The sequence below is a fragment of the Rhinolophus sinicus genome, chromosome 17 (assembly GCF_057876585.1).
Source record: "Rhinolophus sinicus isolate RSI-liver-muscle chromosome 17, RSI-T2T, whole genome shotgun sequence".
NCBI classification, from domain to species: Eukaryota; Metazoa; Chordata; class Mammalia; order Chiroptera; family Rhinolophidae; genus Rhinolophus; species Rhinolophus sinicus.
Genome location: NC_142517.1, coordinates 203,873,394 through 203,900,888, shown reverse-complemented (window position 1 = coordinate 203,900,888; position 27,495 = coordinate 203,873,394). Strand labels below are relative to the sequence as shown.

The 27,495-nt window shown below is 34.0% G+C and overlaps 1 protein-coding gene across 11 annotated transcripts in view; it reads right to left on the bottom strand.

The window, feature by feature from the left end:
• Nucleotides 1–895: 895 nt before the first annotated feature.
• The window catches only part of AGFG1 (ArfGAP with FG repeats 1), a 71,306-nt gene continuing 44,706 nt past the window's right edge, over nt 896–27,495 (bottom strand). Inside the window, exons 5-15 of one of the 11 annotated variants that reach the window (XM_074314337.2) lie at nt 26,673–26,826; nt 21,124–21,243; nt 20,399–20,470; nt 18,856–19,065; nt 16,827–17,007; nt 14,364–14,443; nt 12,889–12,981; nt 6,977–7,024; nt 4,895–5,053; nt 3,486–3,577; nt 896–2,903 (exon numbers count right to left, since the gene is read on the bottom strand). In XM_074314337.2, the coding sequence (XP_074170438.1) occupies nt 2,844–2,903; nt 3,486–3,577; nt 4,895–5,053; nt 6,977–7,024; nt 12,889–12,981; nt 14,364–14,443; nt 16,827–17,007; nt 18,856–19,065; nt 20,399–20,470; nt 21,124–21,243; nt 26,673–26,826 (1,269 nt within the window). In that variant the 3' untranslated portion in view covers nt 896–2,843. The remainder of the gene's footprint in view (nt 2,904–3,485; nt 3,578–4,894; nt 5,054–6,976; nt 7,025–12,888; nt 12,982–14,363; nt 14,444–16,826; nt 17,008–18,855; nt 19,066–20,398; nt 20,471–21,123; nt 21,244–26,672; nt 26,827–27,495) is intronic. The other 10 variants (XM_074314348.2, XM_074314343.2, XM_074314351.2 and 7 more) reach the window with 10 other exon arrangements.

Here is a 27,495-nt window from a genome sequence, read left to right as displayed (position 1 = left end):
TAATTTCTAATACAGTAAATTCTGATCAACACAAGTTACATAAACAAAAGCTCTTTGGGCATCTTCAATGATTTTTAAGAGCCAAGGTCCCGAGACCAAAATGTTCTGGCACTGCTGGTGCAGTGGAAGCAGCCAGTATTCTCTCCATGTTGTCAATTTATAGGAACTGCAACAAAGAGAGTGTGTTGGGGGCAGGTGCAACTCACAGATTCTTCATATTCAAAGAAGGAATTATTTTAAGGAAGTGATTGCATAATCTCTATTTTCACAAAAATAAAAATAAAATATGCCTTTAAACTTCTTCAACAAAGTTCACCACCCTAAAAGAAAAGAAATATTTTCTTTCCTGCGTAAAGATGGAACAGGAGAGATGATGTGCTTCAACCAGTAAGCCAGGAAACATGAAGGTCTTCATCCTTGTCCCCTTCGAGAATTTTCTCTTCTTTAGTACTCAACACAATTCTGATGGTCTATATAAAACCAGAAGCAAATCTGAATATGAAAGTCTAACAGAAGTTGATTTAAACCCACGTTAAAGCTGGATCGCTTCTTAAATTAAGTATTGTGATTTTATAAACACTTGTTTCAACTAAATCAGTAAGTTCCCATTTCGTTACAAACTTCAAAATTTACCCAGAAAAAAATAGTCTTTAAAATTATTTTGATAACAGCTGTTTAATTTACTTATTTCTTAAATGGAAAGCCCGGTAGGTTACTGGGGTAATGGCCTACAATGATATATTAGAACTCTGTACATATGAATTGATTGGGACCCAATACAATCTAAAACATAGAAATTCAAGGACATTTCTTAAGTTTTCCTTCCATGAAAAAGGGGTTGGAGGAAGACCCCAAAAATGTAGAGACATTTCAAGTATACACCAACACACACCAAGACCTTTGCAGCATTCATTTAATTCTAAAAGAAGAGGCATACTGCTCAGAAAAGGGGCAGAGATTTCCCAGTCTTCTTGCTTATCAAAATGGTTCAGATACACCGCACATTCAGCTAGATATGCAATGGACAGCAATGTTTTAACAAGTCTAAAATGCTACACAGATTTTAATACAGTATGATAACTCATGTAGTCACCATTGAAAAAGGTATTCAACATGAATAAAATGTTTGAGGAAACTAATGTTCACCTCTTTTAATACCAAAGCTTTTAAAAAAATTTCTAATCATTGTAAGATAAAACTTTACAAACATGTATTACATATTTGTGTATGTAATTTCACCTTTCCTTGATGACACAGAGTCATAGTAATAGACAATTATCAGATGATGATGGAACACAGTGGTGTCCTCTAGGCTGGGCTGGCTGTCCCTAAACTAAATGGCCTTCGACAGTATATGCTCTTCACAGTTTTTTCTATCTCCTTCCTTTCAAGACACCACTTCTGAACTGCTAATATACTATGGGGCTGGAAAATCAAATAATGAGAAAAGGCGTTGTAACTGATGTAGGATACTCAAAGGCATTAAAAAGAAAAAAAGTATTCCAAGTTTCTCTGTTACATCTGTTTTGATGAGATTGCCAGATTATCTCTGGATGAATGAGGCATTACTATACACAAACATTTAAACAAGTTCATTTGAATATTAACAAAAAGATATAACTAAACATTAGTATCGTTGTCTTTTAAACAAAGTATTCTATAACTTTAAGGTAACACTGGGTTCCAGTTTCTTTGCCCCCAGAAATGAACATAAAGAAATGTCCTATTAATATTATCAGTTTGCCCGAAGGGGGGGAAAAAAAACTGAGGTGCAATCATGTCACAGTTAATGCATGTCTGCTTCCAATACATTCAAAGACAATATTTTTTAAATCAATATTTAAAATAGGCCTTTTGCAGTCTGAGAATTCAAGATACTTTTAAAAATTTGTAAATACACATACATGCAAATTCTTCATATATACAAATTTCACAAAATTAAGAAGTTGCAAAGAAATTAGAAGGATTACGGTGAATCTGACAAGCTACATTTAAATGCTTTACCACTGACATATTCCTGAATATAGCAGTCATAGTAGTTTTCATACATTTTCTACATGGCCTTTTTATAAAATTTTCTCTTTTAGACATAAAAGTTAGTCACTAGAAGTCTTCTGAAATTCTAATTTAAGAATTCGAGATGTTCTCAATTCACTACTCATATTTAAGGCCACTTTGGTAAAGGCATTGCAGCAAGAACACAAAAACAGTCGTATATTTTCTAATATTTATTTTTTCACCTGCAAACTGTAGCAAAACATGATCAGCTTTATTATGCAGACAGGTAACCTTCTACATTTTTGAAGAATTTCGGCATGTATAAATAGAAGAGCTCTTTAGAAAGGAAAAATTCAAGAACGAATTAAAACCTTCCAATTTTGACTTTGTAACTTTCCAGTAGCAATAGGTAAAATGATTTTAGGTCATTCATTCCAAGATATATGACAGCACCTTAAAAGAGGCTGATCTATTTCCTCAGTAACATTTTTCACATAACAATGTGTTAAAAGTTACAAATACTGATATGCACAAATAGCTAATTTCTAAGAAAAATATGTACAGTACTGCAGCATAATGAATGTGGGATCTGCAATAACTTAATATTAGCCAATTTTTAATATACATGATACTGCTACCTTTTTCTGCCAATTCACAGGATAAAAGTTGTTACTGGAGCCTTCTGTTTTGCACATATTACCTGGTGTTTAATACACAATGCAGGCTTTTTAAAGACTTCTCTTGTGTTTAAAGCTAAGATCAGTGAAACAAGACAACAGTGCAAGAGGCGGAGAGATGTAATGTGACCACGTAAAAGTTCGTTCCAGTAAAATCTCTATATAAGGCTATAAGAAAGGATTGGTTGATGAGCTTCCTGTTGGAAATTGTCCCGTCGGTGCACCAGTCTAAAGTAAAACATAAGACAAAATGTTATAAACAGACAAATAATAGTAGTGTGTGTGGAAAAGATGAAAATATTAAACAGTACTTAGATGAGGATTAATTGTTGGTAATCAAATTTATTCATTATAATGATTAGCAGCATATTATAATAAAACTATTAGGTGTCAGGCACTGTGTTGTGCCTTTATACCCATTATCTCAGATAATCCTCAAAATAGATTCTAAAAAGGACTTGGTACTTAAAAAAACGCATTTATGATTCCAACTAAATCTGACTCCAAGACCGCTTTTCACAATGTTCTAAGTCTACAGCCAGCCTCAAGGAGAGTGTTACTTTGACAAGAAAGCAAACAAGTTTCATGTTATAAAACAGCTTATTTATTTTTCAATGCTGATTTGCAGCTGATTAACGTGGTTTCTTTTTTTTTTTAGTCAAAAAAGAATCATGTATAATTGGTTGCCTCAATGTGCACAATTTTACATCGTAGCAGAATACCAAACAGCATCTAGGAGTCACATCCTGTTTTTCCTAATTGGAAAATAACACACAACTTATAAAGTGCTTAAAATCGCATCCTACTCACCATAAAAGGATTACTAGATACTCCAGCAGCTGCAACTTGACCAAAAGGGGTTACCACTGGCTTTGTTTGTCCAAATGCTGCAAAACCTGCACCTTGTTAAAACAGAACCACCAATTATAACCCACACCTTTGAGAGACAACCTGATGGTTATAAAGCCTCATAATGCATTTCAGAGAAAGTCCTACCACAGCAACAATAAAATATCAATGTTCAATTGTTAGGCATCATGCTCCTTCAAATACCAGAGACAAACTTCCTGCAGCCTTGTCTTACAAGAGCTTCTACACAGCTCTCCAGAAATGGTTAGTTCCAATTTGTCTCAGTTACGTAAGCTGCTGACATCCAAAGGATTTAATTAGTAGATGAGCTTGTGACTATCTAAGAAGAGTTTTCCTTACAACCACACAATAGTTTCTATGTGGACATCCCAGTATTCCTTAAGAAACGTTTCATCATTATGGGTCTGCCATGGATCCTATTTCCAAATTTTTATCTAACCACTGGTTTTAAAAAAGAAAATATATAATTGTAATTCAAGAATAACCTTCAAATCTATGGGCTTCAAACTTTAACCATGAGCAAGCTGGGTTAAAAAAATAATAATAAAAACTGGTGTCTAGTAAATCTTCCTGAAAATAAGTACAAATTCTAACCATAATATAGTTACCTATTTAGAAAACTAGTCTACGTCACAACAACAACAAAAAAGAAAAATAAACACCCACCAAAAAAAACACCTTACATAAAATGGCACACAAATACCATGTTTCCCCGAAAATAAGACCTAGCTGGACAATCAGCTCTAATGCGTCTTTTGGAGCAAAAATTAATATAAGACCAGGTCTTATTTTATTGTAAGAACCGGGTCTTATATAAGACCGGGTATAATATAATATAGTATGGTATGCTACAGTATTAATGTAATATAATACAATATAACATAATGTAACGTAACACGGGATCTTATATTTATTTTTGTTCCAAAAGACACATCAGAGCTGACTGTCCAGCTAGGTCTTATTTTCGGGGAAATATGGTAGTTTTCTGATGCAACACGAACAAGAACACTCTAGGTTTATAAAGTTTCCTTTTAAAAATCAGGAACTGTATTAGAACATAGAAAAAATAATAAGAAAGACACTGGAGATTCTGAGAAAGAAGGAGTACTCTTTAGTCTCTGATTTCTCCTAAATCTGTAATCTGGTCACAAAACTTGACTACTTCAATCAATTTTCTGAGGCCTGAATCACCAAGGCGGTTTTACTACACAAATGTTTATGTAGTAAACATTCAGTAGACAATGTTACAGCAGCATTTTTTAGATAAGTCCTTTTGTCCAAACACTGTACATTCGCACATATAAACGATACCTAAGGGGACTTGCGGCCAGCCAAATGTTAGCTCTTACCATTGGGCTGTTGTGAAAAAGCTGTCTGTTGAGGGAAAGCTGCTTGGGCTGGGAAGGCAGGCTGCTGGAAGCTGCCACTGAAGCTGGTGGGAAGACTGTAGGGAGCGGGGGAGCTGAACCCCGTGGGCATGCTCATGGACGCAGTGCCAAAGGTGGCCGCTGATGGGAGAGAAGAAGGCCTGATCACTCACATACAAAGGTACATTTTGTTTCCATATTCAACATTAGAGACACCACTTACCTTGAAAAATATTAAGAGGTACATTAAAGGTATTTTAAATTCCAAAACTCAAAAAACAAACCAAAAACAAAAATAAGAATCCAAAACACAACAAAGTTAATATTAATAGTAAGTTTTAGCACTAATACAGTGTAACAACCTATGAAATTTGTTTTCCTAAAACCCAATGACCAGAATAAAACTAACAAACCTATCAACTGAAATCACAAGACTTTTCAAAGTAATTATATAAAGTTCAAGTGTGAACAGCAGACTACTTTTTAAAGCCCATCATCATGCAACTCACATGTATACTAGTATACCTTTTTGGTTTTAGTTTTGCTATATAGAGTAAAATAGTCAAAAATTTAATTTTATCTACTGAATTGTCTGCTATAACGTAATCTGTGCATTCCTGGGGAAAAAAAATTTTAAAACCTCCGCAAAATAGCTCACTGAAAATAACAAGACTTACAAGAGAAATAAATAGGGTTAGAGGCAGGCCACACAAAAACTATGCAGCTTTGTAATGAGAGCGGGGGAGGAGGGTTTAATAAAAACACAACACAATTAAAAGGATATGCTACACTCCTAATAAATCAATTCCAAAGGAAATACATGGATTCTCACATTCCTTTTTGGGGGGAAAGGTAAATAAGACTGGTTTGGATAAAAGGTTTAAGGAAGGTTAGCACTGCTGAGTTACAGAAATGAGGGCAAAATGCACAAAGACTGAAAAGGAAGTGCAGTAAGCAACCTCAGAAGAGATAAGGGACGTAAAGGACATTGGGTAAAGGAGCACGGGGTTCAACACTGTAGCCCCTTCCCCCCCATGGCACGCCACATCCAGCCACCATCCCTCCTTGGAATAGAGCCTTCACAGGTTGGGGAAAGCTGTTGTGAATTCGCTATATGCTATGCTGCTACCATTCCCCCGTTTATGAATTACCTATGACCTAATCTGCATTACAGAAACACATGTAGTAGCAGAACAGTATTATTACGTATTGCTAGAGAAGATTAAAAACATTCCAACTATGTGTTCTAGGAAAGGTCCCAATGAAATAAGAGCCAACGATGTTGCTTTTAATACAGCATACTAGTAATTACATAGTGAAATATTTTTAGTGTGATGCTATCGAAAACATAATTCAATGAATTTCTTGATTTAAAAAAATTACCAACTTAACTGATTTAAAAGCACAGAAAAAAATACTAAGTTACACATAATTATCTTTTATTTTTTTTAAAAAACCGTAGACGTGTTAACAGATGTTATCCCAAGTAATCCTTATAATCCTAATGTATATTACAATGAACCTCAATGAACCTAATTAGAATGTCAAAATTTTTCAAATTACTTTTTTATTACTGAGGAGAAAAAAGGGAAACAAGCCACTGAGAAGCAAGTGAATTAAAGAATAATAAGCACACTGCAAGGGTAACAGGAGGGTTTCATAACAGACAACGATGCACTGGCATGACTAAAAAGCAAAACTTGGATACAGTTAAGCAAAACCAAACTCCATGGAATAATGTGGTAAAATGGTTTCATACATCAAAAAGGTGTCACTGTTATGAATTCAAACTCAAGAAAAATAATCGGAAAAGCTATTGACATTCTATTGTGATCATGGAGGTAAGCAACAATGCTTTTCAGCATTAAAACATAAATCACTGCAAAAGATTTTCATTTAGCTTTAAATATAACATAATCCCGATGCCACACATTCATGCCCACTCCAGTTTAAAACACGGAAAAAAGCTTAATTCCACATGCAGGGTTCCAGAACACTAGCAGAAGCTTCCACAAGCAGGTAGACAAACTGCCACATAAATCTAGACACAATGTGGCCACCTACCAAAATGAGCGTGAGGAAACACTTGAGAATGCATTGCTCCAGAGAGGCCTTATGGAAAGCCATAAAGAGACCAATGTCAATTAACTTATGGTAACTATTGTCAAAATAAAAGTAAACTTGTTTCACTAAGAAGTTCTAAAATTAGAATGGACTGTTACAAAGTGGGTAGCATAAGAATACATTATAAAACATATCCACAGTCTTTATATTTCGACTGTATTCATGATCTAATTTACAGTTTGGAATAATGGGGAGATTAGAATAATAAATACCAAATGAAGAAACATTTATGAAATGTCTTTAATAATAAACATTAACATTTTCTTCCATGTGAAGATACAACCATATCCATAAAAAGACTGCAAGCCTCATGACTTACACCCAAAAATGCTCTTCATAGGGTCACCTAAAATAATCTATCATCTATCTGCAGCATCTAAAAAGTCAGATCTTGGAGAGAGCACCTAAATAATACTTGATTGTTTTATTTACAACTCTGCACATTAACGAGTAATATATGATGATAACTCAAGTGAACTAATTAAGTACTATGAGGGGGAAATTAATCGATGTCATTCATGAGAAAGGTAGAGGCACCTCCAGTTTCAAATATAATGGCTGAAAAGAAGAAAAATGCATCTGGTGCCACTTACCCACCTGGCACGACTGAGGTCGGAGGGGTCACATATAAATAAATGTCATTAATAGAACACAAATATAGATAACAACCGTTTTGTGTTGTTTGTTTTAACTATCTCAAGGGGAACCGTTTCTAACATACATATATGTCCACGCATTTTAAATCAGCATATTTAACCAATTAAATTTGCGGAAGCAGAGAGACTGAGGGATTGGAATGGTTCTGAGTCATGGTTCTGTCATTTTCTAACTACAGGACATGACTTAACTTCTATAAACTTCAGTCTTATCATTTGCAAATGGGAGGTGGAGGGACAGAAATAACAGTACCTACTTACAGAGTTGCTGTGAATATTAAACGTAACAATTAATTTAAAAAGTGCTGTAAAGTAAATATTCAATGAATATATTTTTCCTGCTACAGTAACTTAAAAAAATGATGGTTTTCTGTATTATGTTCTGAATTCAAAAAAAAGGTTGAGGGAGAAGGGTTCTGTGATAAACAAATTTGGCCACTTTATGTTTCTCTTTTTTCTTAAGAGCATATTAAAGGCTGAGAAGTCCTGCATTAATAATATGGGTTAAATTTTGTTTATCCTACTAGCATTTCCCAAATGTATTTGGGCATAGAAGCCTTTTCCAGAGTACTAGTAACATCTCAGGAGACATGTTCTACAAAATATACTTGGCAAAAACTTGTAGTCATCAGTAACTGTTAACCAATAATAATTGCTACACCTTGGTCTGCAAAAATAATGCCTTCCTAAGTTCTTGTCTCAGGCAGCTAAAAAAAAAAAATGTTTAGACTCTTTTTAACAGCTTTTTGAGATATAAATCATGTATCACACAATTTGTCCACTTAACGTGTAGACTTCAATGTATTTTAATATATTCACAGGATTGTACAATCATCATCACAATCTAATTTTAGAATATTTTCATTCCCCCTAAAAGAAATGCCATAGCTTTTAGTTGTCACTCTGCATTTTGCCCCACCTACTTTGTCTCTATAGATTTGCCCATTCTGGATATATCATGTAAATGGTTTCATGTTATTATGAAATTTTGTGACTAGCTTTTTATTTAGCCTGTTTTCAAGGCTCATCAATGTTGCATGTAGTATGTATCAGTAGTTCATTTCATTTATTATCAAACAAATTCCAACTCTACTATATGGATATACCACATTTAGTCTATCCATTCAGTAGTTGACGGACATTTTGGAGTTGTTTCTACTTTTTGGACATTATGAATAATGCTGCTATGAACATTTGTGTACAAGTTTTCGTGTGGATATATGTTTTCATTTCTCTTGGGTATATTCCTATGAGGAGAACTGCTAGGTCATATGGTAACTGTTTAACTTTTTGAAAAACTATAAAACTATTTTCAAAAGGAGTTATATGCCATTTTACAGTCCTACCTACAATGTATCAGGTTTGTAATCTACTCAATGCTTATTATTGTCTCTTTTTTATTACAACCACCTTAGTGGGTATAAAGTGTTATCTCCCTGCTGTTTTGATCGGCATTTCCCTAATGATTAAACATATTCAGCATCTTTTCATGTGGCCATCGGCCATCTATATATTTTTGAAGTAATGTCTATTCAAATCCTTTGCTCATTTTTTAACTGAGTTGTCTTTTTATTATTAAGTTGTAAGAGTATTTTTTATATTCTGGATAAACAAGTCCCTTATCAAATACATGATTTGCAAATATTTTCTCTAGACTGCTCTAAGTTTAATTTTTTTGTGGTGTTACTTACTGTCTCTACTGATGGTTAAAAGTGCTGACTGCAGATTATTACTACGTTTGGGATGTCCAAATATTTTCCCCCCTTCTCCCGCCTCCTGCCCCCACTCTGGTTCAAGCCGTTGTTTCTCAGTCTAGTTGTGTAGGACACAGGCTCCCTGGCCCAGGCTGGTGTTATGAGCTTTGCGCACCCCTGGGCTGAGGCAGTCGGTCACTAGTCATCGGTTGGCCGCTCACAGCAGCTCCTGGCAGTCAGGGGTCACTATGATGGCTCACAGTAGCCTGTAGCAGCACACAGCAGCCCACCAACAGCATTCAACAGCTCACACCAATGACCTCCGGCTGCTTATGGGAGCCCAGCTCCAAGGAGAGCCGTTGTTCACAATCTTAGCTGTAGAGGGCACAGTTCACTGGCCCACGTGGGAATTGAACGGGCGACCTTGGCATTAGGAACACGGCGCTCCAACCACCTGAGCCAGCGGGGCAGTCCCGGGATGTCCAAATATTAAGAGTAATTGAGGGTAAGACCGTAAAGAGAGTAAATCACTTCTTCTGTAAACACGTCCTACACAATCCATGCAGCTTTCTATAAAGGTGTTTTTTCCCCTTTGCGTTTCCTTACCCATGCCTGTCCCATTTTTGTACTAATTCTCACTTCCAGAATACTCATGCACTAGACAGATGAGGTGGGCCTACTGAATATCTAGACATAAAAAAGGAATAGCACATAATGTTGATTTGTATGTGTTTCACCAAAACAAAACTAAATTATAAATATGGAGGCTATTATCCTTTACTGGAATGGAAATATTGCTGGTTTAAAGAGTTCTGGATACTAAGATTAGGCATTAATTAACTTTGAACTGTTAAGGCAAATCCATCAATTTGGTTCCCACTTAAGTAATAAAACAAGGAGGTTGGGCTAGATGTTTCTATGATTCTTTCAGCTCTACATTTCTATAAGTCTATCTCCTTGAGGAAAAAAATCTTGAAAATCATTCATTCATTCACTAAAATGAGTACTAGGAAATAAAGCCTATTCATTCACATTTCTAAGAGAATTTCCTAATAACTGAAAACTATACTGACTATTAATTAGATTTAAGGGATCAAAGGCTCTGGGGGAAAATGCTAAGTATTACAGAATCCTAAAATAAAAAAAGTCTTAGGGCAGACTGGCTAATTTCCTAATGAAGATCTCTATGTTAACATCAAGTTAAAGCCCCAAAGCTTTGTAAATGCAAGAAAAAAAAAATTAAAATGTGTATTTGAAGAATGAAAACCTTTAAAAATTTCATATGGAGCTTTTATGCAATACCCTCTTTCAAAAGCTACCTCAAATGTAATTAACAATAGTAATATATTTGAGAGCAACAAAAACTATTTCCTAAAGAACTAATATTAATGTTGATGGTATAAAACATTGGATTTTCCTAAACATAGTGTATTTATCAAAGTATTGTTTGTACTTCAGCTTCAATAGAAACATACGTATTTAAACATTTCCTTTGATTTAGTCAATTCAATAATGTAATAAAGATGATCAATGTGATAAATTCAAAATTGTTTATAATGCAAAAAACATTTTACCCTGACATAAAATTTGTGGACATAGATTTACCTTTCAATAAATTTTGCTTAGATTAACATTAAAATTACTTTATATCATCTGAACATATACTGCACATTTTATATTATTTTACATCCTATGTAGAACCTTAACTTTAAAGAAGTTTCATACTCTAAATAAAATACACACAAAAAAGCCCTTAATCCTAATGACAGAACCAATTCAGAGATACAGTCATAAAAAGGAAAATAAGGCAAAAGATTTACCAAGTGTATACAATAATGCAAAAACTATGCACCATGATTTGCAACATCCAATTCTCATAACAACCCTGTGAGTCAGAGAATATTGTTCACATTATATAGAAAGGACAACAATAAAGCTCAGAGAAGTTAGATCAACAGAACCTCAGTCAAGATACAATGTGAGTTCCCATTCTTCAGTTGTTAAATGGGGTCGTAACTATAAACAGCACAACAGTATCTTGCAAATTAACGTTAAACAGACAACAAATGCATCTCCCTATCATCTTTACTCCATTAAATACACACACACACACACACACACACACACACAAAGCTTTCTTAGGATCACCTAGCAAATAAATACTAAAACAGGGTTTCAAGACAATTCTGGATGTACCCCAAACATATTCACTTAATTTTTCTGAGCCTTAGTTCCCTTAGCTGTCAGAGTGATTAAAACATTTACTTGATGAGAGTTAAGACACAAAACCTGTGTGTCACGACCTTTTACAAATTCATTCCACCAAGTTGAAATATGTTAAAAGACAGACGTATTACATATATCACAACTGATGAATAGTATAAATATTTTTGTCCAAAACACAACAGATATTTAAACACTTAGGTAGGCCAGAATTAAAACATTTTTAAACAATTAAACTGTGTGAAATTCAACTCATTAAACATTATTATATAAGATACCAACAAATTATGACTGGAGACATTTACGCGAAAAGGGAAGTTATAATTCAAACTCCCAATACCACAATTCTTAATCTTGCCAATGAAAAAGAGATTTGTTCATAATTACTAATTGTTAAGGGTACAAGTTTAACTGTAATGTTACAAGCACCTTACTCTCTCAAAATTTCACATCAACATTTGCTATAATTGGAATTAGGCTATGGTTCTAAAATTACTGCAACACATACACAAAAACAAAGCCGACCAACTCTAGACTTAATGGGGATCGAGCCATACCACATGCCCTTGCTGACACTCCGAGGTACTGGCAAACAGCTCTGGTGTTCAGGGTGGTAAGATAAAAGTCAAAAAGGTACAATGCAAGAAAGACATGACTGGGTTACATCATGAAACAAAAAAAGAGGGAAAGATAAAAGACAATTAAGAAAAAAAGTTATCGAAAGAGAAAATACTCAAATATTATACCCCAAATTAAATTCTTACAATTTTTAAAATATTAACATCCTAAAAGATATATATACCTGATTATTATCAATTCATGTAACAAAGTCCATTCATCCCCTGCAATCTCGTTGAGATAAAAACACGAACACAAAAACTTCTCATAAATTTTTACTATTAAGTTGAATGCGTTATAACCAGCAATTCTGAAACCAGACCACTGAGTAAGTCAGAATCACTATGTTCACGTCCCATCTCTGTCAGAAATTGGCTGTGTGTGGCTCCAGGAAGTCTCGTCTCCATGTCTGGGCTTCCTCACCTGAGAACTGAAAGCTCTGACTGCGGAGTGGTGGGCACTAGATAACTCCTACGGTCCTTCGCAAATATTAAATTCTGGGATTTTATAAACTTGCAGCTAGTATTTCTCCTATGGACAAACTCCCATTCACATCAGTAAGAAACCTTATTTTCTAATGTTTTTCACGTTTTTTTTTTGTTTTTTGCAATAAATACCTTTTCCAAAACTCGCTGTTCTGTACTCTGTCGTTACTTCTTACCTGTTGCTCCTCTGGCATTAGTCTGAAATGGATTTGTAGAAGACGCCACAGAAGGACCACCAGCAGCAACAAATGGATTTGTGGAAGGCGTAGCTTTAAAAAATTACAAGATACACTGTAAAATCCTAACACATTCGTATTAAATTATTTAAAATATTTGTTCATATATTTATGAAGATAGAAAACTAGAGCTTTTTCATAATAAATTGTTGCTCTGTCTTCTGGTAGACCTAGGTAATGCTATATAATATACATGTGGGCTCTACAAAAACCAATGTACGAGGTCGGACAATTAAGGTCACGAACTTGTTGCAATGATGTTGCTAACCTTTTCTTGATACCAGAGGGATTATTCATCATGAATTTGTACCAACAGGACAGTTAACCAAGTTTACTATTTGGAAGTGCTGAAAAGGCTACATGAAAGTGAGACAACCTGAACTTTTCACCAACAATTTATGGCTCTTGCGTGTTATCACAACAATGTACCAGCTCCCACGGCACTGTCTGTGAGGGAGTTTTTAGCCAGTAAACAAATAACTGTATTGGAACACCCTCCCTACTCACCTGATCTGGCCCCCAATGACTTCTTTCTTTACCCGAAGATAAAGGAAATATTGAAAGGAAGACATTTTGATGACATTCAGGACATGAAGGGTAATACGATGGCAACTCTGATGGCCATTCCAGAAAAAGAGTTCCAAAATTGCTTTGAAGGGTGGGCTAGGCACTGACATCGGTGCATAGCCTCCCAAGGGGAGTACTTGGAAGGTGACCACAGCAGTATTCAGCAATGAGGTATGTAGTGCTTTTTCTAGGATGAGTTCGCGAACTTAATTGTCTGACCTTGTATACATTAGTCCTCCCTTATCCATAGTTCCTCTTTCTGAGGTTTCAGTTACGAACAATCAACAGCAGTTCAAAAATATTAAATGGAAAATTCCAGAAATAAACTGTAAGTTCTAAACTGCACAATATTCTGAGTAGTGTGATAAAATCTTGCTCCCTCCTATGGGGACATGGAACATCCCTTCACGCAGCATGTCCGTGCTGTGTACACCATCACCTGTTAGTCACTTAGCAGCCATCTGTCTCGGTTATCAGATCACTGCAACAGTACTGTAGTGCTTGTTTTCAAATATTTGTACTTAATGATGACCCCTAAGTGCAAGAGCAATGATGCTGACAATTTGGATATGCCAAAGAGAAGCTGTAAAGTGAGTCGTTTAAGTGGCAAGGTGAAAGTTCTCAACTTAATAAGAAAAGGATTGTATGCTGAGGTTCCCAAGATCTATGGGAAGAATGAACCTTCTAGCCATGACATTGCCAAATTTTATAAACTTTATCAAAGGTATATATGCACAGGAAAAACACAGTACATATATAGGGTTTGGTACTATCCAGTTTCAGGCATCGTGGGTCTTGGAACGTACCCCATGGATAACGGGGGACTCCCGTATACCAGAAACACATACCTCCAAATGGAGCAGGCACACTTGAAGAAACAGGCTGCGTCTGTACAGAAGCACCCACTGGCACTGTTCCAAAAACACTGCTGAAAACAAATATTGAAAGAGTTCATATAATAAAAAGAAAAACCAAGGGTTAATTTATCTACAAGGTGGCCATAAAAATGTGGAAACATGAACACATCATATATCACAGACATTCCACACTTTAAGTCTCAGGACTCATTTACATTCTGAAAAATTACTGAAAACCTCAAAGAGCCTTTGTTTCTGTATGCTATACTTATCTATCCATCTACATATCGTAGAGAATTTAAAACATTTTACTTCATTTAAAAATAACAATAAAGCCATTACATGCTAACGGAAGGAACATTTCTATGATAAATAACTACATTTTCCAAAACAAAAGGAACGTAATGAGAAGAGTAACACTGGTATTTTTGCAAATCCCTTTAATGGTTGGCTTAACAGAAGAGCAATCTGTGAGATATGTTAAATTTAAGTTGAAATAGATGAAAAGAAAAAACTGGCCTCACATAGATACATAGGTGAACAAAACAGGAGTATACCTTTTTCAGATAATTGTGGATATTTTCTTTGATGTCATACCAAAAACAGTACTAGTTTTCTAAAAGACAGTTGCAGTATGGAATCTGAAATCGTATCAGTGAACTTTTTTGTAAATGATTAAAGTGAACATCCACTAGTCTATCTTGCACTTTAAATGCATCTTTTACTGATGTTCTATTATCATCTGAAAAATACTTGATGCCAATCTTCCAAATGTCATCACATTTCCTTATGCTAATTTAAAACATAAAAATACCTTAATTAATGTCGCCACCCACCTCATCAGAAAAGTAATGGGAAGCTGTCAATCTCATGGTGGAGTCAATAAATTTTCCAAAATTCCAATATTTGCTTCAATGTGTGAATATTATCATTTTCCTTAAAGTGAGAGACTTAAATATTTAATTTTTTAGAAAATATCTGCTAACTATCCAAATCTGAATAATCATGGTTTGTCTCTCAGTCATCTTCCAAGGAAAAATGGTGTCCCATAAAACAACAGGCTGGTTCATTCCACAACTCAACCAAAGCAGCTGACTTTCTTCAAGACAGCTATCACACTTCAATACTCAGAACCACCTGACACATACCTGCTTCGACACACAGGAAGTAGACAAGTTTAGGATCGAGATCTAATCAAATTAATTTTTTTAACTACTTCAAGAATATTCGTAAGAAAAACTGAAGCAGGAATACTGATAAATAAAAGCAAATGTGGACTGGTAAGAAATATAATTATTTGTCAAGTTTGGTGCCATCAGCCTTAATTCATGCCAAGGAGTCAACAAGTTTTACTTGCCATTGTTTTTGCACCGTCAATACAAATGGCAATTAGTGAAAACACAAATAATTGCTCAGAATTACCATGAATGTGATTTTAACCTCACAGAGCCTTTCAAAGGGTCTTAGGTACTCCAAATACTCCATGGACCGCTGTAATGTAATACCATTAAACTGTGGTATGTATACCTATGTTTCCAGATTTTTAGGGCCACTTTGTTCTAGTTCACTGTTATATAAGTCTAATTAGACAATATTAATAAAGAAAAAATATATAAATACTCTAAATTTTATTCTTTGGATTTAATTTTTCCCATCTGGCATATGGAAAATTTATTACTGGAGAACGCAAGTACGTAGTGTCATAATCCTACCATTTCTCTCTAGAAGAGGTGCTAAAGGGAAATAAAAAGCAACTAGGAAAACGAAAGAAGATAATCCCCCAGAATGAAAAACAAAGACATGGATAAAACATTGTATGGGTAAGTCATCTGTACTCCTGGGTCTGTTTCCTTTATTCTAAAATGAAGAAGTCAAAACTGTAAGAGTCCTTAAAGATCTAATGTTGTTAATGTTAAAATGTGTTAGACTTCCTGCTGCCAAGGATTCCTTTGTGCCAGATATATTTAAACACAGTAACAGATGTGTATGTCTATTTATAAATACCAATATGACACTGAAGAGATACAAAATTAGTGTTGGGTTCTGGTGCAAACATTTCTAAAACTGTGTATTTACAACAAAGGCTATAACATGTTACTTTTCAGTGTTTAGTCTTTGTGACTGAAAACTGTACCTTAAAAATACATAATCTGCTAAATAGATTCTCTGCTGAGTACATTTAAATCTGTATATAACTGTCTACTTTGAGATGTTTTGGTGTTCAAGGAAGAAAGATAACCAAACCTTTGATTAAACGAAAATATAAAATTATGGCGATTATTCAAGAACTGAATTTTAATTAGCAAATTTAAACTCAGTTTCCTCAAATTTATAAAAATATTCAGTGATTTTAAAATGATGCCCCCAAACAGTCATTATTTAACCATATGATCATTCAGAGTTGAACAAAGATGAAGATAGCAGACGAAGCAGGAGCGGACTCAGACAAGGTACCTGCTAGCATTACTCGTGGACGTGTACGCATTGCTGGAGGTCGCCGCAGAGCTGAACACGCTGTCTAGTTCTGCCAGGGCTGCATACTTGTCTGAAGACGTACTTGAATGACTGGGAACGGAAACCACAGAACTAACAGGAGCTTTACCTGTGGTCCCAAAGCCACTCGCCTGATCACCACCTTTGAACAAACAAAAACAAATTACACCAAACATTTAAAGTTGTACTTTCAACTTATCAACCACATTTGCCATGTAACACATGTAAATTTAAAACTGATAAGGAGCTAAGCAAATAAATGGACAGGAGTCTAAAGTCTTATCTAATAAACAATCTAGAAAATACTGGACAAGACTAGTTGTGATATATACTACTGTGGTAAAGACAGAATACTGCTTCTATACTAAAAACTAAGACTGTACCAACAACATGTCTAGGCTGTGTGTAAAGAAGAAATTCTCAAAAAGTGCACTTAACATTTCTAAGACAGGTGCATTTTATTCAAGTGAACATATAAATTCATAAAGTGCTGGACCCTGATGTGAACAACTTATTAATACCATTTTCCCAGAGTTGTACATTAAAAAATTAGACACAGTAATAAGAAGAAATAGTTACTGAGCACTTACTACCGTGTTTCCCTGAAAATAAGATCTAGCTGGACAATCAGCTCGAATGCGTCTTTTGGAGCAAAAAGTAATATAACACCCGGTCTTACTTTTACTATAAGACTGGGTCTTATATAAGACTGGGTATTATAATAATATAATAAATATAATATAATACCGGGTCTTATATTAATTTTTGCTCCAAAAGATGCATTAGAGCTGACTGTCCATCCGGCTAGGTCTTATTTTCAGGGAAATACAACTCCATGAATTCAATGCCATTTACTACCTTCATTTTGGAGATGAGAAAGCAGGCCCAGAGATCAGGATATAGAATCCAGCCTAAAAGCAGACCCTTGCTCTTCCCCACCGCACTATGCATTTTGAGAGGCAAAATACTGGCACTAGGATGGAACTGGGCATAACAACATACTGTAAAAATGTTTTTAAAAAATAAATATGAAGATTAATAGAAAATAGTTCAAAAGGAACATATTATAGAAACTACCCAATAACCTAGTCAGTATCATCGGTAAGATTTCTTAACCCTGTATGGCCTTAGAACAGTAAAGCCTGCTTTCTAAGATAAAATTAAGTTTCTGTCAATTGTTTTCTTTTAAAACTAGAAGTATACAAATTAGTTTCTATGCCCTCATTTTTGTAGTTGATATTTCAGATCCAAAAAACCATGAACATTTAAACAAAATTTCTATACAACTAAGAAAAGTGTAACATCTATGACCCAGCAATCCCTCTCCTAGGTACATATCCAAAACATCTGAAAACAGTTATCCGTAAAGATATACTATGTGTGCCGTTGTTTACTGCAGCTTTATTTATGATGGTCAAGACATGAAAACAACCAAAGTGTCCTTCAACAGATGATTGGAGAAAGTAGATGTGGTTTATATACACAATGGAATACTACTCTGCCATAAGAAAAGATGAAATACTGCCATTTGTGACAACATAGATAAATCTTGAGATTATTATGCTAAACGAAATAAGTCAGACAGAAAAAGTCGAGAACCATATGACTTCATTCATGTGGGATATAAAACTGAAAGCAACAAAGGAACAAGACAAACAAATAAACAAACAAAAACTCATAGACACAGATTAATAGTTTAGTGGTTACCAGAGGGTAAGGGGGGAGGGGTGTTGATAGAAGAGGGTAAAAGGAATCAAATATATGGTGATAGAAGGAGAACTGACTCTGAGTGGTGAATACACAATGTGATATACAGATGATGTATTACAGAACTGTATACTTGAAACCTATGTAATTTTACTAACCATTGTTAGTAAACACGAATAAATTTTAATTTAAAAAAAACGTAATATCCTTTTAATAATACAACCAAATTTAAAGGACTGTTTAATGTATAAACCTGTATTTGTTCTATTTAAAGCTTGATTACCTTGCCCAGCACTGAAGATATTGTCTAAATTAGCAAGTGCCGCATATTTGTCTGCAGTCTGTAGACCAGCTTTATTTGTTGAAACTTTACTAACAGCTGATGCTGTTGGATGACTCTGGGAAGTATTGAAGGTTCCAAAATCAGCGCTGGAGGATTTGGGGAAGTTATCAAAATGAGCAAAATTAGCATTTACTGATCCAGCACTTCCACCTGCAACAGAATAAACAGAACACTTGAAATTTCTAGACTTTTCCCAATATCCTTTGACAGATTATATGATTATTTCTTTCTAAATTAAGTGCTCTATAAGCAATCCTAAATTCTTAAAAATAGTAACTGGCAAAGAGCATTCAACTTTAACCGTCTACACGTGACTTTTTATAATTTGTGAAACTAGATTTTCAAAGGCCATGGCAACATAAAGAATCAGTCACAAGCTTCTACCTGGAATTCTCTACCCTGGCATAAAGAATATAATTCACAGGGGAGTAACTCCATGCTACCTGGTTTGAGGCTTTAGTTACTTTAGAGAACATTCACTTATATATTATGACCTTTTACTAGTTCTCTTTAAACAGACTCTGCAAACAAGATGCACAGTATCTTACACTACAAGCTTCTGTAGCTCTAATGAAGACTTGGTTGAATCAAATCCCAGGGTAGAAATTTAAAATGTCTTAAGATGTAGTATTTTGATCCAGAATTTCTTAAAAGGTGGTCCTTGAGCTTCAGATTTATTTTATTTGAAGAGCCATTATTTAATTCCACATAATAATTTAAAGTGCATACAACACTATGATATCCTTAGTGAAATAATAACCTATTATATATATAGTTCAAGGAATAAAAATTATAGTATTCAATATAAAAATATTATAGCAGTTTTTTACTTCATAGAGCATAATTCACCTAAAGGTCACTACTGTATATATCCTGCTAAGATTTTAAAGTCTGTTCTACAATCTAGAGACTTCTTAAAAATACTAAGGCCAACATATTTCATTCTATGCTTTTGATCCTACACTTTTGATACTGGTTCTTTATGCCTACACATTAGTTTCAGCAATCAAAATAGTATATATAGTTATATACTAAAGTGACAGCAAAGTATACATAGATATTATAAAAAGAAAAAGGGATACACCCCTATTTAAAAAAAAAACCCACTATCACTTTTTAAAACATTCTAAAACAAATCTATACTAATAAAATTTCTCTCTGGAATCAAAACTGGTTGTTTTCAATTAAAACTATGTGTGTATTTAAAAGATTGTGATCTGTTTCAAGTAGAAGATGAACAAAGTACACACTAAAACTTTCAAAGTTTGTATGAAGAAATTTACTTCAATTGTTAAAATTATTAAATCAACTAACTCTGTGTTCTCTAACTCTGAGTTTAGTAATAGTGAACGAGGAGTAAAAGTGAGAATTTCTGAAGGATTATTATTAAAATATGATTAATAATCTATAATTAAAAACCCCATGAAACATATCATAAAACATACAAACTAGGAGAAGATGCCTACTTGACAACAGAACTTACTGTTGGTAGCCAGGAGAGGAAAAGCTGAAGTAAATTCACCAAAACTGCAGCTAGATGAAAGCATTCTAAGTGCTGGACAGCCAGAAATTATGTAAATGATGAAATTTAAAGGAAAAAAAAGGAAATTGAAAGAAAAAGCTTTAAGACAATACACAGAGTTAAAGTTGAAAGAAAAGTAATCAGCCAAAGATCTAAACAAGGATTCAATGAGTTTCTGAAAACAATACAGTTTATGGGAGAGTATTCAATGTTTAAAGACCAATTCCTGCACAGAAAACTATTTCCAAGTTTGATTAAAGTTATCCTTAAATAACTCTTGACTAATAATATTTATTTTTTTCAAGCTTGTTATCCTGAAAATTACTTATACTTTTAGTTCTATGGAAGCAATCAATTAGCTTCCTTTACTTAGAGCCTAAACTACTGAGTTCTGTGAAACTAAAAAACTTTTAGTACTTTAATTCCTCTGTGCCTAAGAAGTTTAAGAAAGATTCATGTGCAGGAAAAGAAAGAGAATAGATGCTGTGAACCGGACAACATACCAAAGAATTCAGATAAACAAATGAACACAGGAAAAAAATAAAGATTTCAGGTTTCCCCAGAGCTTTGTAAGACAGAACTATTTTAAAATCAGATAATTATAGAATTTAAGAGTAATTTTCAAAACTACATCTAGAAAGTTTTACTTTGTTTTTTAAAGTAAACACTGAAGCACAATGTTCTACCTGTAGTTTGGGGCTGAAAAGGAGAATGGCTTGCTGTGGGGAAACCTCCAAAATTACTCGAACCACTAGACTGTCCAAATGCATCAAAGTTTGCAAAATCTGCATTTGCAGAATTCTGAGCTGTAAATGGTAAGGAACAACATATGTTAATGAATATGACAACTATAAATGAAAAACATGACAAATGAATTTAAGAATTTTATGAAATTTTCTGTATCTCAGAACTTACTTTAAAGAGATTCATTTAGAAATCAGATTTTAAATCCTACCAATATTGCTTTAGCCCAATTTCAAGCAATTTATTAAAGGGTATGGAGAAATTTCTAAAAACAGTGATAAATTTGCACACAATACCCTTTGAGTGACCTCAGGAAAAAAACTATAAATGTGACTCTATTAAAACAAACTCTGAGTTAAGAGCATTAAATACATGAGTTATACTAAAACAGAAAGAAATTTGGGATATGATACATTCTGGGAAATTTAGATTTAAAATGGTAACAAGTGATTCATCAGTTGGATGAATCTAAAATATTGATATAAAGATGGTTTAATTACATTAGTGTTCTTTTTGTTTTGTTTTTTCAAGTTCACAACTATGTCACACCATGGCATATAAAAAGAAAAAGAAAACAAACATGAATGTATAACAAGTAGCACATGATTGCCAAATAAATTGAAGATAGTCACATTCTATTATAAGCCTGCCATTTTCTATTCACAACAGCCGACACATGGAAACAACCGAAATGCCCTTCAGAAGACAACTGGATTAAGAAATTGTGGTACATTTAGACAATGGAGTATTACTCGGCCATAAAGAAGAATGAAATATTACCACTTGTAATGATATGGATGGACCTAGAGAACATTATACTAAGTGAAATAAGTCAGATGGAGAAAGACAAATATTAGGTTGGTGCAAAAATAATTGAGGTTTTGCAATTATTTTTAATCTTTTAAACCGCAGTTACTTTTGCATTAACCTAATACAATATGATCTCACTTACATGTGGAGTCTAAAGAACTGAATAAATGAGCAAACTAAACAGAAATAGTCTCAGAGATACAGAGGAAAAGCTGATGGTTGCTAGTTGGGAGGGGAACAGGGATGAGGGAGGAAAGTGAGGGGATTAGAAAGCATGAGTATTGCCAAGTTACAATACTGCCACGGGGTATGAAAGAGAGTTTGGGGAATATAATCAATAATGTTGTAAAGATTTTGTACAGTGCCAGATGGGCACTTGTCTTACTAGGGAGACCATGTCATGGACAGTGTAGATGCCTGATCACTGCGCTGTACACCTGAAGCTGAATAATATTGAATGTCAACTATAATTGTGTGTGTGTATAAATACATACACACACACACACACACACACACTCATGGGATATGGAGCACAGCATAGGGAATAGTGTCATGGAATTGTAACAGCTGTATATGATGTTAGAGGGGCAATGGATTGGGGGAATGGGTTACCACTTTGTGAGGGGTGAAATGTCTAATTATTACATTGTTTCGTAAACCTGAAACTAATTTTAAAAATATGCTAAAAAAGTAAATTTGGAATAATTCAGGGGGTAAGTAGATTACAATGGTATAAAAATAACAACAGACAGTTTTTTTTAAAGTACTTTAAAGTTAAGAAAAAAAAAAAAAGCCTGCCATTTTCAAACACACTAAAATGTAGGAAACGATGAGAACTAGTAAAAATTATATAACATAAGTACACTTCACACGCAGTGTACAAAACCTACTGGTATTTCCCACTGGTCATCAACCTAAGAGCAAAATTCTAGGCTTCTCTAAATCATGTAATTAGTAAATAAAACAATTCAAGAAACTTTGTTTGTTAAAGGCCGAAACAGATGCTGGATAAGATTTTTATAGAGGATATGATGAGAATAAGTAGTTGGTATGAGAGGAAGGGAATGCTAAGTGGTAAGAATGAAAAGAATGTCTTAAAAGATAAAGGTTAAATGTCATCAACACAGTAAAGTCAGCCACTTTAAATCCTATGCAGGCAATTCTAATGAAAACATTAGAAACTCAAGTGGCCTGCAATGAGGGATCACTTAAATATGTTATGAAACAGTGCATGATGGATATAATGCGACCATTAAATAATTCATGTAGAAAATATTCAATCCTGTACAAAAATGTTTGAGAAAGTAAATAAAATAAACAGGTTAATAAAGTAAAGATACCTTTTCATCTGACACTGTTTAACAAAATTGTTAAACATGCTATTATGAACATACATAGAAAATCTGCATTTTAATTAACTCAAAGTAATAAGATTTCAGATAGGTATTATTTTCTGCCTTGTTTGCCTGAGTTTACCAAGCTTTTGCAATGAGTATGTATTCTTCTTGTAAACAAACCAAAAAAAAGTTACTAAACAAAACATTTTTCCATTAAAAAAGTAAAACATTATTGTAGGAATAAAATCAGGAGAACTTACAGCATTTTATGTAATTACTGTTGTGCATATACCTGAACGGGTACAGCAGTAGGGGAGGAATTATACCTAAAACAGATCCCATTTTACTAGGAACCTGTACCACTTCCCTTTTGGGGTACTCACACCTGTATCACTGCTCACATTATGTTCTTAAAATTTTTAAACACATTTGTCCTAGCTCTCAAACACTATACAGAAGTACCTAATTTAAAAGGCTGCTTATTGCTTAAGAATATAAATTCTGTATTTTCTGGATACCCTGCAATCTTTTGTCATTATTTTTGCTTAAAATTCAATTTCTTTATAGGCTGAAATTTTACTTTCCCCAAAATAAATATAATGAAAGAAATACTAATAATGAATAATAAATTTAATAATGCATATAAATTTAATATAAATAATAAATACTAATAAATGAATAATAAAGTTAAAAATAAATTTCCGGAAAAATATTTTGGAACATCTATACAAGTTTTAATAATAAATATAATACATTAAACTATGTTTAAACATAGTTACATTTAGTATTGCAGAGAACAGTAAGCAAGTACAGTTTAGTGCACAGGGAATCTGAGACAAGAATCAGAGAATTCCACCCCAACATAAGTAACTGTATATCTTTGGACAAGTCCCTCAGTTGTTCTGGCTCCACCAGTTTTCTCATTAGCAAAATGAGAGCATTCACTAGAACGTCTCTGCTTGCAAATCCAGCGCTATGATTCTATGACTTATGAGACAATAGGAATAAACTCTTTAAAAGCTTTGAAATCCTAGGCCAAAAAAAAGAAAATTCTAAGTGCTTAAGGCCAACATACATAATATACATATAGATAACATAACCACAAACCAAATGAATAGAGAACATAGCATATAGAAGTTCTCAAATTTAGAGTGGGCTATATTTCAAAAGGTACATTTTTAAGTTTTTTGAACAATTTAGTTATACATTTGAGAACAACAAATGAAATACATCTGTTCCTTGTAAAAATAGGAATTAGGTCCCTAAGCTAGTTTATCAGTCATAACATCAAACATATTAAGAATACGTAGTATATAATAATATATATTCTACATTTAAGTTACATTTAGAACGTCATAGGAGGGAAAATATACATTAAACATGTTTCAAACATCATCAGGAAAAAAATGAGTTCAATGCAACCCATTTTGTTAGCCAAGCCTATTTCATCACATTTGTATTTTCCCAGTGTTGTCCAACCAGAGCACCAAACACATTAATCAGATACTTCTTCATTATGGCAAGACAGGGCTTTGTAATATTTCTATCAGTTTTTATATGTAGACTGTATCTACTCAGTCTTCAACAATTGGCTACAGTAACTTTTAAAATTTCTAAGTGCTATAGAACGAAGCTTTGGTAAACAAACTTTGGAAATTAAACACTAATAAATTCAATAACACAAAAATTACTGTCTGGAACCTTAAGCAATCTATACACAAAGAAATCCAAACTAAACAATTTGACAAAATAGTAAATATGTGTTTTAAATGATCTAATTTTAAAAAGTACAAACAGCTCAACTAAGTTTAGAAATTAAGGCACCAAGTTAATGAGCCTGAATCTGACTGAGAGCTGTTTCCTCTTCAGTGAGAAACAGGTTCTCCTGAAAAAGGAAGATAAATATAGAAACCAAGGATGGAAACTAACAGCCCTCATCAAATTCAACTGACAGATACACTTTGTTTCACCTATACAATATTTTAAATATTTCCATCAATTCCTAACATTTAAAAAGAGAAAACTTCATATTAAATAAGATTTCTTGCTTCTCTTAAAAGAAAATTAATATTTTTTAATAATCCATGTGGCAATAGGAGGTTCGAACATCCTTTAAAAAGGGCACAGGATTCCTTCCACACTCATTTGTGTTAATGGGGTGTCAAGGCAACTGAGTTTGACACCCCTAGTATAAGATGTGACAAAAATTAATTACAGTTTAGAGTTCACAGGTTTTGTGATGTTTATTACCAGGCAGAAAAACTATTAAATTCTGTAGGTAGATTATGTTTCTAACTGCATGCATATTTCTGTAGAAGATAACCAAGTTTTTTAAAGAAATACCTCAGCTGATGACTGAAGGAATGATAAATTCAGAATATCACAATTTTGTATAATGGATCCTGGTACTGGGCAATAACAGCTAACATTACAAAAACAAGACCATCTAAATTATGAGCTTCTTAATTCCTAAGTAAGCAGGCTTGCCTACTCTACCACCACCCCTCTCAAAAACAAACAAACAAACCAAAAAAACAACACCTGCAACTGATCAAGTCTAGCAATTTACAGGAACCCCAGAGGAGAGGACCCTGATAAGGACCCCGCAGTGGTGCAAATCAACAAACTCAGACTGCTTAACACTCAACCGAACACATAACCTAGTCTCTCAACAAATAAATTACAAGAGGAGAAAAAAGGATGAAGAACCTACAGACTAAGAGACATATTTCACAACTGCAGTGTGCAGACTTTAAGTAAACTGTGTGTGTGTGTGTGTGCGCGCGCGTGCGTGTGTGTGTTTGAACTGGAATGGAAATTTGAGTAGTAATGAATTGTTATTATTACTACTATTCAAGGAGTGGTAACACTACCAAGATTATGTTTAACACAGAAAAGTCCTATTTTTATAGATACAGATAAAATAGGTATTTAAGGATAAACTAATGTCTAAAATTTGCTTCAAAATAACGAGTGGAAGAAATGAGTAGAATGAGAAATGAAACTAGATTAGCCATGAGTGATGAATACATGAAGGTTAGATTTATCTGGTCACGTTTGAATATTTGAAATTGTCCATGTCAAAGAGTGAAAAAAAATTCTTAAAAGTCTTTTTTCATTTTTCTCTGGAAAGAGGTCATGTCAATATCTGACATGAAGTATAGTCTCTTTTGAGATGAAGAATCAGCAGCGTTAAATGAGTATATATTACACCTCAATAGCTCAGAGTGATCAAACATTCTCAACAGAGTATGTTTACTGGTACTTCAGTTTTAAAAAGAAAAGTTGTTTCTTGGTGTTTCATGTACATCTCTGGCGAAAGCACTTAGGAAACAACATGTTACCTGCATGGCTGTTGAAATGTGCAAAGTTAGCAAAATTGGCCGTCGCTGTTGACTGAGGAGCTGGAGCAGCAAATATGTCCGAGCCCAGATCACTTAAAAGGTCAAACTGCTTCTTCTCCTGCTGCTGTCCTTGAGAGCGACCTACAACAGGGGACTGCAAACCACGTATTAGCTATAAAAAGTCTCCAGTCATAGCACCTAAATCATTATAACACTAGTCCCAACACACCAAGCTTAAAACAGTTTAAAGTTACATAATCTTTTATTTGTAGTTTGGAGTCTGATATTTTTTGAAAGGTTCCAGTTTTCGACATCTATTCCCAAGTTATCTCTCAATTTTAAATACAGAATCAAAAGCAAAGGAATATAATTACAACAGTTGTTGCACCTTGTGACACAAGACAGTCTTACTGCTAAGACAGAGTGATGAGGCCTTCCTAGAACACATGCTTTATATGCAGAAAATTACAATATACTGACTTAACCCTTCTCTTCATTTTCCCTCACACCTTTTGTAAAAACAACAATTTATCCAGATGGCCTAGTATGAGGATTTAATTCAAATAGTACCACGCCTCGGAATCATTCTTGTGTAGGGCAGAGATTATAATGTCACACAATAACAGATTTGTCACTGCTCAGTCAACTGTAATGAAGTACAGAAGTACAAACTTTAGGTACCAACGAAGATTTCAGTCCATTCAGTTTTTTAGACTAAGGTACAGAATGCAAAGCCACCTGTGTTTCCATGATAAACATACTTTACAATCAGGTATGGGGGAAAATTCTACTGCTTGAGAAATCCTGTCCTTTAAAAGTACAT